Raw genomic sequence first — 14,304 nt, forward strand, 5'->3', positions numbered from 1 at the left:
TGAGTCTTTCTGTCCCTGTCATTGCCTCTCTGTCTCTCTCTCACTCTCTCTCTCCCTATGTCTCTCTCTCTGCCTCACTCCTCTCTCTCTCTTCCTCTCGCTCCTCTCTCTCCCTCTCTCTCCCTCTCTCTTCCTCTCTTCTCCCTCTCTCTCTCCTTGTCTCTGCCTCTCTGTCTCTCTCTCGCTCTCTCGTCTCTCCCTCCCTCTCCCTCTCCCTCCCTCTCTCTCCCTCTGACTGTCTTTCTCTCTTCCTCCCCTTCTCTCTCCCTTTCTCTCTCTCTTTCCCTCTCTCTGCACCTCTCTATCTCTCCCTCTCTCACCCTCTCTTTCTCTCCCTCTTTCCTGTCTCTTTCTCCCTCTCTCTTCTCCCTTTGTCTCCTTCTCTCTCCTCTTCTCTCCTCTTCTCTCTCTTCTCTCTTCTCCCTTCTCTTCTCTCTTTCTCTCTCTCTCTCTCCCTTCTGTCCTCTCTCTTTCTCTCTCTCTCTACCTTCTCTCTCTCCCTCTCTCTCCTGTCTCTCTTTCTCTCTCCCTCTCTCTCTCCCTCTCTCTCCTCTCTCACTTTCCCTCTCTTCTCTCCTCTCCTTCTCTTCTCTCTCCCTTCTCTCCTCTCTTTCTCCTCCCTCTCTCCTTTCTCTCTTCTCCCTCTCTTTCTCTTCCTCTCTCTTCTCTCTCTCCTCTGTCCCTCTCTCTCTCTCTTCCCCTCTCTCTTCTCTCTCTCTCTTCTCTTGTCTTTCTCCCTCTCTCTCCTCTTTCTCTCTCCTTTCCCTCTCCTCTCTCTCTCTCCCTCTCTCTCTCTTCTCATCTCTCCCTCTCTCTTCTCTCTTTCCTCTCTCTTTCTCTCCTCTCTCTCTTCTCCCTTCTCTCTTCTCTCTCTCCCTCTCTCTTCTCTCCTTCTTCTCTACTCTTCTGTCTCTCCTCTCTCTCCCTTTCTTCTCTCTCTCTTTCTCTCCCTCTCTCTCATTCTCTCCCTCTCTCTTCTCTCCTCTCTCTCTCCTCTCTCTCTCTTTCTCTCCTCCTTCTCTTTCTCTCTCCTTCTCACTTTCTCTCCCAATCTATCCCTCTCTTTCTCTCTCCCCTCTCTCTCTCTTCCAGTCTCTCTCTTTCTCTCCCTCTCTCTGTCTCTCTCTCTCCCTGTCTCTGCCTCTCTGTCTCTCATTCTCTGCCTCTTTCTCTCTCTCTCCTCACTCTCCTCCCTCTCTCTCCTCTCTCCCTCTCTCTGTCCTCCCTCTTCTTCTCTCTCTGCCTCTCTCTCACTGTCCCTGCCTCTCTGTAACTCACTCTCTCTGCCTCTCTCTCTTTCTCACCCTCACTCTCCCTCTCTCTTCCCACTCTCTGTCCCCCACTCGGTCTCCCTCTCTCTCTCCGTGTCTTTGCCTTTCTGTCTCTCTCTCCTCTCTCCATCTCTCTGTCTCCGTCTGTCTCTCTCTTTCTCTCCCTCTCTTTGTCACCCTCTTTCCTCTCTCTTTCTCCCTCTCTCTCTCTCTCCCTCTATCTACCTCTTTCTCTCCTTCTCTCTGCTTTCTGTCTCTCTCTCCCTCTCTCTTCCACTCTTTCTTCTCTCACTTTCTCTCCTCTCTCTCCCTGTCTCTCCTCTCTCTTCTCTCTCTCCTCTTCCTTCCTCTGTCTCTCTCCTTCTCTCTCCATTCTCCTCTCTCTCTCTCTCTTTCTCCTCCTTCTCTCTCTCTGTCTTCTCCTCTCCTCTTCTTCCTCTCTCTCTCTCTTTCCCTCTCTTCTCTCTCTCTCTTCTCCCTCCCTCTCCTGTCTCTCTTCTCTCTCTCCCTGTCTTTCTCTCTCTCTTCTCTCTCTCTCTCTCTCTTCCTTTCCCTCTCTTTCTCTCTCCTCTCTCTCTCCTCTCTCGCTCATTCTCTCTCTCTCCCTCCTCTCTTCTCTCTCACTCTCTCTCCTCTCTCTCTTTCCTCTCTTCTCTCTGTCTCTCCCTCTCTCTCCTCTCTCTCTCTCCTCCACTCTCTCTCACTCCTCTCTATCTTTCCTTTCTCTCTCTCTCCCTCTCCTCTCTCTCTTCCTTCTCTTCTCTCTCTCCTCTCTCTCCTCTCTCCTTCTCCTCTCTCTCTCTTCTCTCTTCTCTCTCCCTCTCTTCTCTCCCTCTTTCTCTCTCTCCCCTCTCTCTTCTCTTTCCTCACCTTCTTTCTCCTCTCTCCCCCTCTCTGTCTCTCTCTCTCTTTGTGTCTCTCCCTCTCTCTGCCTCTCCCTCTCCCTTTCCCTCTATTTCTCACCCTCTCTCGCTCTTTGCTTCCCTCTCTCTTCCTCCCTCTCTCACCCTCACTCTCTGTCTCAATCTCTCTACCTCTCTCTCTCCCTGTTTCTGCCTCTCTGTCTCTAACTCTCTCACTATTCCTCTGTCACTCTCCGTCTCTAGCCCTCTCTTTCTCACAATATCTATCTCTCTGTCTCTCACTCTCTCTGCATCTCTGTCTCTCTCTCCCTCTCTCACTTTCTGTCTCTACATCTCTCTACCTCTCTCTCTCCCTTTCCCTCTCACTCTCTGTCTCTCCCTCTTTCTGCCCCTCTCTCTCAACGCTCTCTCTCTCACACACTCTCTCGCTCTTTCTTTCCCTGTCTTTCTCTCTACCTCCCTCTCTCTCCCTCTTTCTCCCTCTCTCTACCTCTATTTCTCTTGTCTCTCTTTCTTCTCTCTCTCCCCCTCTCTCTCTCCCTCTTTCTCTCTCTCTACCTCTGACTGTCTCTCCTCACTCTCTCTCTCCCTTTCTCTCCCTCTCTTTCCCTCTCTCACTCTTTCTTTCTCTCACTCTCTCCCTCACTCTCTGTCTCAATCTGTCTGCCTCTCTCTCTCCCTGTCTCTGTCTCTCTCTCTCTCTCTTCACTCTTCTCTCTCCCTCTCTCTCTCTTCTCTCTCTCTCTCCTTCTTCTCTCTCTCTCCCTCTCTTCCTCCTCTCTCTCTCCTCTCTCTCTCCTCTTCCTCTCTCTTCTCTCCCCTCTCTCCCTCTCTCTCTCTCCTCTCTTTCTCCCTCTCTTTCTCCTCTCTCCTCTCTCTCTCCTCCTCTTTCCCTCTCTCTCACTTTGTCTATCTCTCTCTCCCTCACTTTCTCTCACTTTCTTTCCCTCTCACTCTCTCGCGCTCTTTCTCTCTCTCCCTCTGTCTCTCTCTTCTGTCTCTCTCTCCCTCTGTCTCTCTCTCCGTCTCTCTCTCCCTCACTTTCCCTCTCTCACTCCCTCTCTATCTCTCTCTCACTACCTCTCTCTCTTCCTCTGCCTCTCTCTCTGGCTCTCTATCTCGCCCTCTGTCTCACTCTGTCTCCCTCTCTTTCCATCTCTCAATCTCTCTCTCTTTGCCTGCCTCTTTCACTCCCTCTCTCTCCCTCTCTCTTTCTCACTTTCTCTCTCTCTCTCACTCTGTCCCTCTCTCTACCTCTATCTCTCCTTGTCTCTGCATTTCTCTCTCTCCTCTCTCACTTTCTCTCTCTTTCCCTCTCTCTGCCTCTGTTTCTCTATCACTCTTTCTCTTACTCTGTCTCTCTAACAGTTCTATCTCCACCTCTCTCTTCCTCTCTCTGCCTGTCTCTTTTACCAGCTCTGTCTCTCTCTCCCTCTCTGTGCCTCTTTCTCCTTCTCCCTCTCTCTCTCTGTCCTTCTATCCCTCTCCCTCTTTCTTTCTCTTTCCCTCTGTCTCTCTCTCACTCTCTTTCCCTCTCTCTCTCCCTCTGTGTGTCTCTCTCTCTTTCTGATTCTCTCTCTTCTTTTCACTCTCTTTCTCACCCTCTCTCTCCCTTTCCCTCTCTCTCTCTCTGGCTCTCCCTCTCTCTGCACCTATTTCTCTCTCACCCTCTCTTGCTCTTTCTTTCCTGCTCTCCCTCTGTCTCTCTCTCTTGCTCAATTTCTCTCCCTCTGTCTCTCTCTCTCTCTCTCTCTTTCTCTCACTATATCTCTCTTTCTCTTCATCTCTCTCTCTCCCTCTGTCTTTTTCATTCCGTCTCTCTCGCACTGTTTCCGTCTCTCACTCTCCCCCTCTATTTCTATCTCTCTCTCACCCTTTGACTCTCTCTTTTCCTCTCTCTCTCTCCCTTTCTGTTTGTCTCTGCCAGTGTCTCTCTTTCTCTCCCAATCTATCCCTCTCCTTCTCTCCCTCTCTCTGTCTCCCTCTCTTTTCTCCCTCTCTTTTTTGTCTCTCCCTCTCCTCTCCCTCCCTCTATCCCTCTCCCTCTTTCTCTGACTGTCTTTCTCTCTTCCTCTCCTTCTCTCTCCCTTTCTCTCTCTCTTTCCCTCTCTCTGTCTCTCAATGTCATCTCTTTCTTTCTTCTATCTCTCCCTCTGTCTCACCCTCTCTCGCTCTTTCCCTCTTTCTCTCTACTTCCCTCTCTCTCCCTCTCTCTCCCTCTCTGTCTCACCCTCTCTCGCTCTTTCTTTCCCTCTCTTCTCTCTCTACCTCCCTCTCCCTCTCTCTACCTCCCTCTCCCTCTCTCTCTCTCCCTCTGTCTTCTCTCTCTCTCTCCTCTGTCTTCTTACCTCGTCTCTATCACTCTTCTCCCTCTCTCACTCTCTCTTTCTATCTCTCTCTCTCTCTCTTCTCTCTCTCTCTCCCTTCTCTCCTCTCATCTCTCACTCTCTCTCTCTCATCTCTCACCCTCACTCTCCCTCCCTCGTTCTCCCTCTCTTCCTCTCTCTCTCCATTTCCGTTTCTCTCTCTTTCTCTCCCTATCTCTGCATCTCTCTCTCTGCCTCTCCCACTTTCTCTCTTTCTCTCTCTCTCCCTGACTCTCTGTTTCTCTCTCTGTCGTTCTCCGTCTCTCTCTCTGTCTCTCCTTGTCTATTTCTCTTCCTCTCTCTCACTCTCTCCCTCCCGTTTCCTCTCTCTGCCTCTCTCTTTCCTTCTCTCCTTCTTTCTCTCTCCTCTCTCCCTCTCTCTCTCTCTCTTCTCTCTCTCTTCTCTCTCTCTCACCCTCTCTTCTCTCCTCTTTCTTCTCTTCTCTCCTCTCTCTTCTCCTCTTTCTCTCTTCTCTCTCCTCTCTCTCTCCTTTCTCTCTTCTTCTCTCTCTCCCTCTCTCTCTCCTTCTCTTCTCTCTTTCTCTCTCTCTCTCTCCTCTCTTCCTCTCTCTTCTCTCTCTCACTTTCTCTCTTCCTCTCTCTCTCTAAGCCTTCTCTATCTCCTTCTCTCTGCCTGTTACTCTTTCTCTGCACCACTCTCTCTCCCTCTCCCTCCCTTTCTCTGCCTCCTTGTCGCTCCCTCTCTCTCCCTTTCTCTCTCTCCGTTTCTCTTCCTCTTTCTGTCTCTCTCCCTCTGTCTCTCTCTCTCCCTCTCTCTACCTCTCTTTCCCTCTCTCTTTCTCTCCTTCTCTCTCTCCCTGTCTCTCTCTTTCTCTGTGTTTCTCCCTCTCTCTGCCTCTCTCTCCCTTTCCCTCTTTCTCACACTCTCTCGCTCTATCTTTCCCTCTATCTCTCCCGCTCTCTGCAACTTTCTCTCTCCCTCTCTCTTTCTCTCTCTCTCTCTCTCTCCCTCTCTCTGTCTTGCTCAATCTCTCCCTCTGTCTGTCTCTTTTCCTTTCTCTTCTTCTGTCTCTCTTTCCCTTTCTCTGTCTCGCACTTTATCACTCTTTCTCTTCATCTCCATCTCTCTCTCCCCCTCTGTCTTTTTCACTCCGTCTCTCTCCCACTCTACCCTCTCTCACTGTCTCCCTGTATTTCTATCTCTCTCTGACCCTCTGATTCTCTCTTCCTCTCTCTACTCCCTCCCTTCCTCTCTCTGTCTCTGCCAGTCTCTCTCTGCCTCTCTCTCTCCCTGTCTCTGCCACTCACTCCCTCTCTGAGTCTCTCTCTCCCTGCCTCTGCCTATGTCTCTCTCTCACTCCCTCTCTCCCTCTGTTTCTCTCTCTGCGTCTCTCTCTCTCACCCTCAGTCTCACTCCATCTCTCTCCCTCTCAATCCCCGATCTCTTACTCCCAATCTGTCTTCATCACTCTGCCTCTTTCTCTCCCTTTCTCTCCCTCTCTCTACATCACTCTTTTTCTCCCTCTTTCTGCCTCTCTCACTTTCCCTCACTCTCTCTCTTCCTCTTTCTCTCCCTCCTTATGTTTGTCTCTGCCAGTGTCTCACTTTCTCTCCCAATCTATCCTTCTCTTTCTCTCCCCCGCTCTCTCTCCCTCTCTCTCTTCCAGTCTCTCTTTTTCTCTCCCTGTCTCTCATTCTCTGCCTCTTTCTCTCTCTCACCCTCACTCTCCCTCCCCCTCTCTCTGTCCCCCACTTTGTCTTAATCTCTCCGCCTCTCTCTCACTGTCCCTGCCTCTCTGTCTCTCTCTTTCTCACCCTCACTCTCCCTCCATCACTCTCCCTCTCTCTTCCCACTCTCTGTCCCCCACTCGGTCTCCCTCTCTCCATCTCTTTCTCTCCGTGGCTCTGCCTCTCTCTCACTCAGTCTCACTCTCTCTCGGCTTCTCTCTCTTTCCCTCCCTCTCACTCTCCCTCTCCCTCTCCCTCAAACACCAGGCCGCTGCGGCTGGCAGGGACATCTAGAATGTCATGCAAACCAGGAGTTCCCCAAAGGTGACATGGCAGGCCAGCCCAGTACCTGTGGGGTATCCTGGCTCCCGCCCCTGCTGCCCTGAGACCCCGCCCTCTTATAAGCTCAGCCTGTGCTGAAACCTCCAGCTCCTGCACCCACCCTGACTCGGCAGGAAGCGGCCCGGGCGCCCCTGCACAGGCACTGCCCGCCTGGCCACAGTGCCGCCAGCCTACCTGGTCCCATTCTTCTTGGAGAAGGTGCTTTTCACGTTGAGGTGGCGGCTGCTGAGCTCCAGGGCGGCAAAGCCCCCGTTGTCCAAGGTCACAGACTCCTCCATGTTGGAGATGCTCTTACCTGCCGGCCAGGAAGGCAGTGCAGACACGTCAGTGGGCCCTGCTGTGGGATGCCGAGCCCCAGTCAGCCGGCATGAAAGAATTAACGAAATGAGCTGGTGCTGCAGCACAGCCTGTTAAGCTGCTCGTTGTGCTACTGTCCTGTATCAGAGCGAGTGTTTGGGTCCTGGCTACCCTGCCTGCAGTCCAGGTCCCTGGAAAAGCAGACTGGCCAGGTGCTTGGTCAGCAGCTGCCCAGCTGGAGCTCTGGGCTCCTGACTGGCCTGGCTCAGCCCTGGCGAATGAAGCAAGAGTAAATGTAAGATCTCTCTGGCTCTGCCACTCTGCCTTTCAAATAAACATTTAAATTATGAAATTATGCAGTTTTTCCTCATAACATGCATTTCCATCAACTTTTTAAAGACCTTTCGCGTTGCAATTTAGTGTTTGATGACAAAATGTTTTCTTGCACCTATTAGGAAAATATACTCAGAATGCATCAACTTATTACAAGTGGGGGCAACTGGCTCATCTACTGAAGCCTGTTGATAAGCCCACAGCACGGCAGGGAGCCAAACCCTGACCCGGACGGGGCACAGCTGCAGGGTTACCCACCACAATGCTGAGGTGCTGTCCCCTGGGGGGCTCGGGGGTCGCATCAGGGGGCGGCAGAAGGTGGAAGTGGTGGGCAGTGAGGGCTCCATGCCCATGAGTGGGGTGGTCCATGGGGCACTGTCTCCACAGGGGCCTCCCAGGTCCCCACGGTGTCGCACAGAACCTGGGGGTGGGGCACAGAGCCTGGGGGCAGGGCACAGAGCCTGGGGCACAGAGCCTGGGGGGCAGGGCACAGAGCCTGGGGGGGCACAGAGCCTGGGGCACAGAGCCTGGGGGGCACAGAGCCTGGGGGCGGGGCACAGAGCCTGACCCCCTGCGGCCTCCCCAGCCCCTGCAGAGCTGACCCAGTGGGTGCTTACCTGTCTCCTGGCATGAGGAGTGCCTGGGGCAGACTCTGTCACACTGCCCTCTGTCCTGATGCCCCCAGGCCAGCCAGGACCTTGGGATGTGTCAGGCGCCTGCAGTTTCTGCCCCACAGGAGCAGGGGGCTGGCATCCCACCCAGAGGCAGAGCGGCAGCTACAGTGAGGAGTGCAGCCTGGGCATGTGTGGGCAAGGGGTGGGCCAGAGGGTGGGGCCTCCTGGGTGGGGTGGCAGACAGGACGGGAGGCAGGCACTGGTTTTTCTGGGCTTTGGTTAGGGCTGTGACACTCCAGGGGTGAGGCGGAGCAGGAGAGCTGCAGGTCAGGTCCCTGCTGAGGAGTGGCCAGGGCTGAACTGCGCCCTGGCATAAGGCCGCGTGGGGTTCATGGCTGCGGTCAGGGACTTGCTGGCTCCTCGCCCCAGGGAACTGCCCTGGCCTCGCCGCTCCTGCAGGGCTCAGGACAGCCGTCGAGGCTGTGCCGGGCTGCAGCTGTGCTGGGGGCTGTGAGCTCACGCAGGCCCTGGCGCAGGGCTCAGCTGGACGCTGGTCAGGGGAGCAAGTGGCCCAACTGCTAGGTGTGAGAGGGTTTGTAAAACTGGGAGTAGAAGACAGGAAGTGGACCAGTGCTGCGTGGCAGGATGTGTGGGTGGGGGAGTCAGCCCGTGTTTACCATTCCCCTAACTTCCAGAAACATCCATGCCTAGTAGCTCCTGACCTCTGTGGACTTGGGGTCGGCCGGAGTGCTCTCTCAGCCAGCATCCCTAATGACAGAGGACCCCTGGGCTGTGCGTCTGCTGACCCGGGGCCCCCTGCGCTGTCTGTGGGCCTGGTGCTGGGCCACAGGATGCCAGGCGAGGCACAGCTCTGGGACGTGGGCGGTGTCTGTGCTATGCCCTGGCTCACGCCTCTCCTGACACCTGACATCTTCTGGCCTCGCCCTGAGGTTCTCCCGCTGCCAGCGATGGCGAGGGGAAGGGAACAGAGACCATGGTGGCCCAACGTCACAGCTGAGACTCTGGGCTAATCTGGGGGTGGATCCTGCTGCCACCAGGTGGGAAACCCGCTGTTTATACTTCGCCACTGACAGGCAGACGGAATGGCTGGCCCGGGAGAGGGGAGCAGGGTCCAGGTGCCGTGCCCCTGGGGGACGAGGGCCAGGCCAGCGCACCTGTACTGCAGTTCTTGTACTTCTTAGTCTGTCCGTGTAAGATCAGGGCGAATGCGACGAGCAGCACGATGATCAGGCTGGACAGCGCCATCACCAGGAGGAACCACCACTGCTCGTAGAACACTGCCTCAACTTGAGCTGTGAAGGCACAGAGAGGGAGCCCAGGCACGGCCCGTGGGGCGGGGAGCCAGGCACGGCCCGTGGGGCGGGGAGCCAGGCACGGCCCGTGGGACGGGGAGCCAGGCACGGCCCGTGGGATGGGGAGCCCAGACACGGCCACACACGACAGGGAGCCCAGACACGGCCTGTGGGGCGGGGAGCCCAGGCATGGCCCGTGGGGCAGGGAGCCCAGGCACGGCCCGTGGGGCGGGGAGCCAGGCACGGCCCGTGGGACGGGGAGCCCAGACATGGTCACGCAGGACAGGGAGCCCAGACACGGCCTGTGGGGCGGGGAGCCTAGACACGGCCCGTGGGACGGGGAGCCCAGGCATGGCCCGTGGGGCGGGGATCCCAGACACGGCCCGTGGGATGGGGAGCCCAGACACGGTCACACACGACAGGGAGCCCAGACATAGCCTCAAGGCACAGGCCTTATACTCGGTCACGCAGAACATGGAGCCCAGACACAAGCTGTGGACAGACCAGGGCAGGGGGTATGATGGAACACCCAAGTCATGGAAGACAGAGCCATGGTCCAGTAGGGTCAGCAAGGGTTACTTGGCTCTTGGCCCACAGGACTGGGATCGGGCACTGCTGGCTGCCAGCAAGTTTTGTGGATCAGACAGCAGCAACCCGCCACCCTTGCTACGGGCCAGCTAGGGGCTGACCCGCCACCCTTCCCGTGGGCCAGCTCAGGGCTAACCCGCCACCCTTCCCGTGGGCCAGCTCAGGGCTAACCCACCACCCTTGCCACGGGCCAGCTCGGGGCTAGCCCACCACCCTTCCCATGGAGTAGCTGATGGCTGCCCCATCTCTGGGTACCGTCTCTCCTGGGTCTCTGCCCTTCCTGCCTGTGGGTCTTGAATTCATCCAGGAAAAGGTACTGTGTGTTTAATGTGAGGCAGGCACACAGGGCGCCTGACCTGTTTCTCGAACCTGGGGCTGAGGCCCACAGCCTCCTCCTCCATCAGCACCTGCCTGCCAGCCACTGCCATCTCATGTCCTTCCTGGGCTCTGTGCCCTAAGAATTATGACGGAAATAAACTGCCCTGTGGCCAAACCCTGTAGATCCTTCCGTGGCTCTCTATTAGTGATGGGGAGGACTGAGCTCCAAGGGGCCGCAGGGCCCGCCCCGGCCTGTCTCTAACCGGCTCTGCACGGGGCTCCTCGGGGTACCTGTTAGCCTGCCTGCTGGCCTCTGCCACACGAGGGGCCTTTCATGGCTCTGTGTGTGTTTCCCTGCCTACACCTACACCGGAACGAAGCTGAACAGCTGGCCCCTTCTTAGATGTGTTTTTGAGATACGAACAGAAGGCTTTGTGTAAGAGCTGCCTTCCCAAGGCTCCTGTCCTTGTTGTGTCGCTGGCAGCGTAGGCAAGACAGCAGGGCACCTGGTACGTGGTGGCTGCTGGGTGCGTGTTACCCGCTCCTGGCAGCTTTGCTGGTTGGAAGGCATCGGAGGCCCAGGAACCCACGGCGTCTGCAGCTGCAGCCCGGACACCTGCCCAGAGGCTGACACCCACCGTGCACACCCGTGCCTCCCACTGGGGCCTCCCCGGCTCAGTGATGGTGTGAGCGCCCAGGGACCAGAGAGGGGATTGACTCTGGGTAATGTGACACCACAGGGTTTCTCAGGGGATGACATCTCTTGAATCCTAAAGACAAGCAGGTTTTTAGACTGCATTAAAGATTGCTTATGCTAAATCCCACAAATGCTAAAGCCATCCCCCTGCCCTGGAAGTGGCCATGGTGCGCAGCGGGGCGGGAGGGGCCGGGGCTATGCTGTGGGGGCCTCCCGGCAGGCGGGACGTCCTTGTCACCCAGCTGGGGCCCGGCTGCTCTGAAGGGTGTAGCCAGTGTGTGGGAACCCTGGACTCCCAGAGAAGCATGGGAGCCACGCCGCCCCTGGAGCGGGAGCAGCCTGTGCGAGCGGCTACGGTTTGGGGTTGAATATGACACAGCACTGGCGGGCCAATCGGTGAGCCAAGGGGGCTGGTGGCTGCATGGCCTCTGGACTCTACTTCAGGGTCTATAAAGAGTCAGGAGAGAATATTTTGCTTTCCCTATGTCATTCTGAGTGTGCCCCAGCCCTCCCTCAGCACTCCATCCTGCTGGGCGGTCCCGGAGCCCCCAGGCCAGGGGGGCACCTGGCTCAGGCCCCATCCCGATACAGGGACTGGAAGCTCCTGTGTGTGGCAGCTCCTGTGAGGGCACCAAAGGACGCAGCAGCTGCCCTGGGCTGCAGGGAGGGCATGGTGAGGCTGGTCCCGACTGGCTCAGCCTCCCCCAGCCTCTGGTCTCAACGTGGCCCCGCAGCACCCTAAGGTCCCTGTGCTGCCAGCCGCGTCTCACACTGCTTGGGGCACCCTGCAGTCCACCCTCCCTGCGGTCTCCAGAGACAGGACCAGCACCTCCATCCGCACGGACAATGACAGGCACGTCCCCTGCCCAGGGACACCCCAGCAAGCTGCGACTTGGCAGTTGAGTGTTCCCATGGTCCCCAGTGACTGCCAGGCCAGCTTCTCACTGCCCATACCATATGCAGCGCCCTGTGCCAGCCAGCAAGGGAAGGACCACCCGAGTGCAGACACATCTGTGAAGGCCCCTGCCAGCGGCTCAGGGCCCAAGGCCCTGGTGGGCAGAGCTTGGCAGGGAGCTGCCCAGCTGGTAGGCATGGCTCTCCACGCCTCTCCCCTGTTGGCCATTGTGGAGAATTGCCAAAGCTTGGGGCTGCCCTCTTCCGTTCCTTTCCCTTTGATGGGGTGGGGAGAGACGTGTGCTGGGGTGCTGGCAGTCTCCGGGAGGGCCCCTACCTGACACCGCGGCGGAGGGGCTGCTGGGCTCCCCGTAGCCGGCCTCGTTCACAGCCACCACGCGGAACTCGTAGGTCACGCCCTGCCGCAGCTGGTCCAGGCTCACGGTGTAGGATGTGGCGCCTCGGGGGATGTCCTTGGCAAACATGTCCCACAGGCCTTCGTCTGCAACAGGCACAAGTCAGGGTGAGGCCAGGTGGGCGAGGCCAGGTGGGCGAGGCCAGGTGGGCCAGGTGAGCCGGCTCTCCTCCCACCTCTGAGTGTCGCGTCCCTGGAGCCACACCTGGAGACGTGGCCAGGGCACCTGCTCTAGGCCAGGCATCCCGTGTGGGTGTCAGGGTGATGCAGGAATTCAGGCGGGGGCAGACACAAGGCCCTCTGACTGGCTGGGATGGGACAGCCCCTTCTGCACTGTTCCTACCCCGCTGGCCTTCTGTCTGCTTCTCTGGGTTGCACATGGTTCGCCCTCGCCTCTGGGAGTTCTGGCTGCCCCCTGCACACACACACACACACACCTACCACCGACCCACACAGCCCACTAAACACACATACACACACACCTACCACTGACCCACACTGCCCACTAAACACACACACCTACCACTGACCCTCATTGCCCCCGACACATACACCTAACTCTGACCTTCCCAGCCCACTCCCTGACCCGCTGACCACAAAGCCTGTCTCAGGCCAAGCAAGTGCTGGCAGTTGTGGACGGGCCTGAGGTTGCCACATGTCCAGATCTAGGCCCAGGTGCCACCAAGTCGAGTACTAATTATATCTATGTTTAAAAGGCCTATTTGTTTAATTGAAAGGCAGCATTACAGGTACAGAGCTTCGACCTGCTGGTTCACTCCCTAAATGCCTGCAGTGGCCAGTGCTGGCCAGGCTGGAGCCAGGAGCCTGGAACTCTGGCTCTCCCACGTGGGTTCAGGACCCAAGCACTCGCGTGTCCTCTGCTGCTTCCCAGCACATGAGCAGGAGCTGGACTGGAAGTGGAGCAGCCAGGACTCCAACTGGTGCTCCCATGGGATGTTGGCGACACAGGTGGCTATGGCACCATGCCACAAGGCTGGCCTCCAGCACAGGCTTCAGCAGCTACGTTAGCTGTGCAGACATTGTGGCACAATTTGCAACACCCAGCGGGGGGGAAGCTGCCACGTGCCCGGGGATGGGTGAGGTGAACACGTGTCCCTGGCAGGCCAGTGCCCACGGCAGGGGGAGGTGCCCTGACACCCGCTGCCCCATGCCCGGGCCTGGAGAGCTAGCCACGGGAGGACAGGAGCTGTGTGGCCCTCCACACGAGGCCCCCGGGGCTCAGGGTCACAGATACAGGAAGCAGGGCCACGGCCAGGAGCTCGTGAACACGCTCCACGGCCCTGGGCTGTGCAGTTTTCTATGATACAAATCTCACCACAGTGACACCATCACCACAGGGGATTTGTTTAAAGCCAGGCACACAGAAAAACGCCAAGGAAGCTGAAATTGAAGACAGCTTATCTCTGGTTCAGAGGCAGTGACCCACGGACAAGGGAGAGGTGACCAGCAGAAACTGGCACCCAGGCGGCTAGCAGGGCAGAGGGCTCAGGTGCCCTGGCACTGTGCTGGGACCTGCCAATTAGCTGTGTGGCCGAGGGCAGAGTGCCTCTCCGCTCTGCACTTCCCCAGGGAGTGATGACAGCTGGGTTGTCCACATCACAGGTGACGTCAAGTCCTGAGTGTGGAGTCCCCAGAACAGTGCCTGCCACGCTCAGCACGCCGGAGTCCATAAGATGGGGTAACTCTCGGACTGCTGGAAGCACCCGCCTGAGGCAGCGTGCCCACAGCACAGGGCAGCCCTGCCCCCGCAGGCTCAGGAGTGTGAGCCTGGAGGCTCCAGCAAGGAAAAAGCCCTTTGAATATGCGTAGGCACAGCCATGGCTCTGCAGGCGTGAGGGCGAGCTGGAAACACCTTGAAATGCCAGATGTGCTCAAGTGGATTAGCTCTGGGGTAAACAGCGGGAAACTGGCAGCGTGCCAGGCTGGGGTTACAGAGGATTTGGCGCCTGACCCGAGGGCAGCCTCACGGGCACAGGTTAACGAGGGCGATCATACAGGCGTCGGCCCCGCGCAAGCAGAGCGGTACAAGGACCACGTGCTCCCAAACATGCAGTCATCGCTCACCGCGACAGCCACGGTTTTCACCCCAAGGAGCAAGCTTTGGCTCAAGCTTTCATCCTGCTGCGATGCAGCCATCCACACTGCATGTGGGAGCCTGCCCAGGAAGGGCCGGGACCCCAGGGCGTCTGTCCTCAGCCTCTGCCTCTTTACTCTCTCAGCCACAAACACTCAGCCCCGTCCCAGCCATCACGACTGGAAGGGATTCCTGTGTGAGCTGCTGAT

The 14,304-nt window shown here is 57.3% G+C and overlaps 1 protein-coding gene across 1 annotated transcript in view; it reads right to left on the reverse strand.

The window, feature by feature from the left end:
* SDK1 (sidekick cell adhesion molecule 1) overlaps positions 1-14,304 on the reverse strand; it is a 516,271-nt gene that overhangs the window by 13,775 nt on the left and 488,192 nt on the right. Inside the window, exons 41-43 of the mRNA XM_040989963.1 lie at positions 11,923-12,087; positions 8,951-9,088; positions 6,706-6,826 (exon numbers count right to left, since the gene is read on the reverse strand). Coding sequence (XP_040845897.1) covers positions 6,706-6,826; positions 8,951-9,088; positions 11,923-12,087 — 424 coding nt within the window. The remainder of the gene's footprint in view (positions 1-6,705; positions 6,827-8,950; positions 9,089-11,922; positions 12,088-14,304) is intronic.

This window comes from Ochotona curzoniae, unplaced genomic scaffold (assembly GCF_017591425.1).
Source record: "Ochotona curzoniae isolate NIBS_2020 unplaced genomic scaffold, NIBS_Ocur_1.0 contig_54, whole genome shotgun sequence".
Taxonomy (NCBI): Eukaryota; Metazoa; Chordata; class Mammalia; order Lagomorpha; family Ochotonidae; genus Ochotona; species Ochotona curzoniae.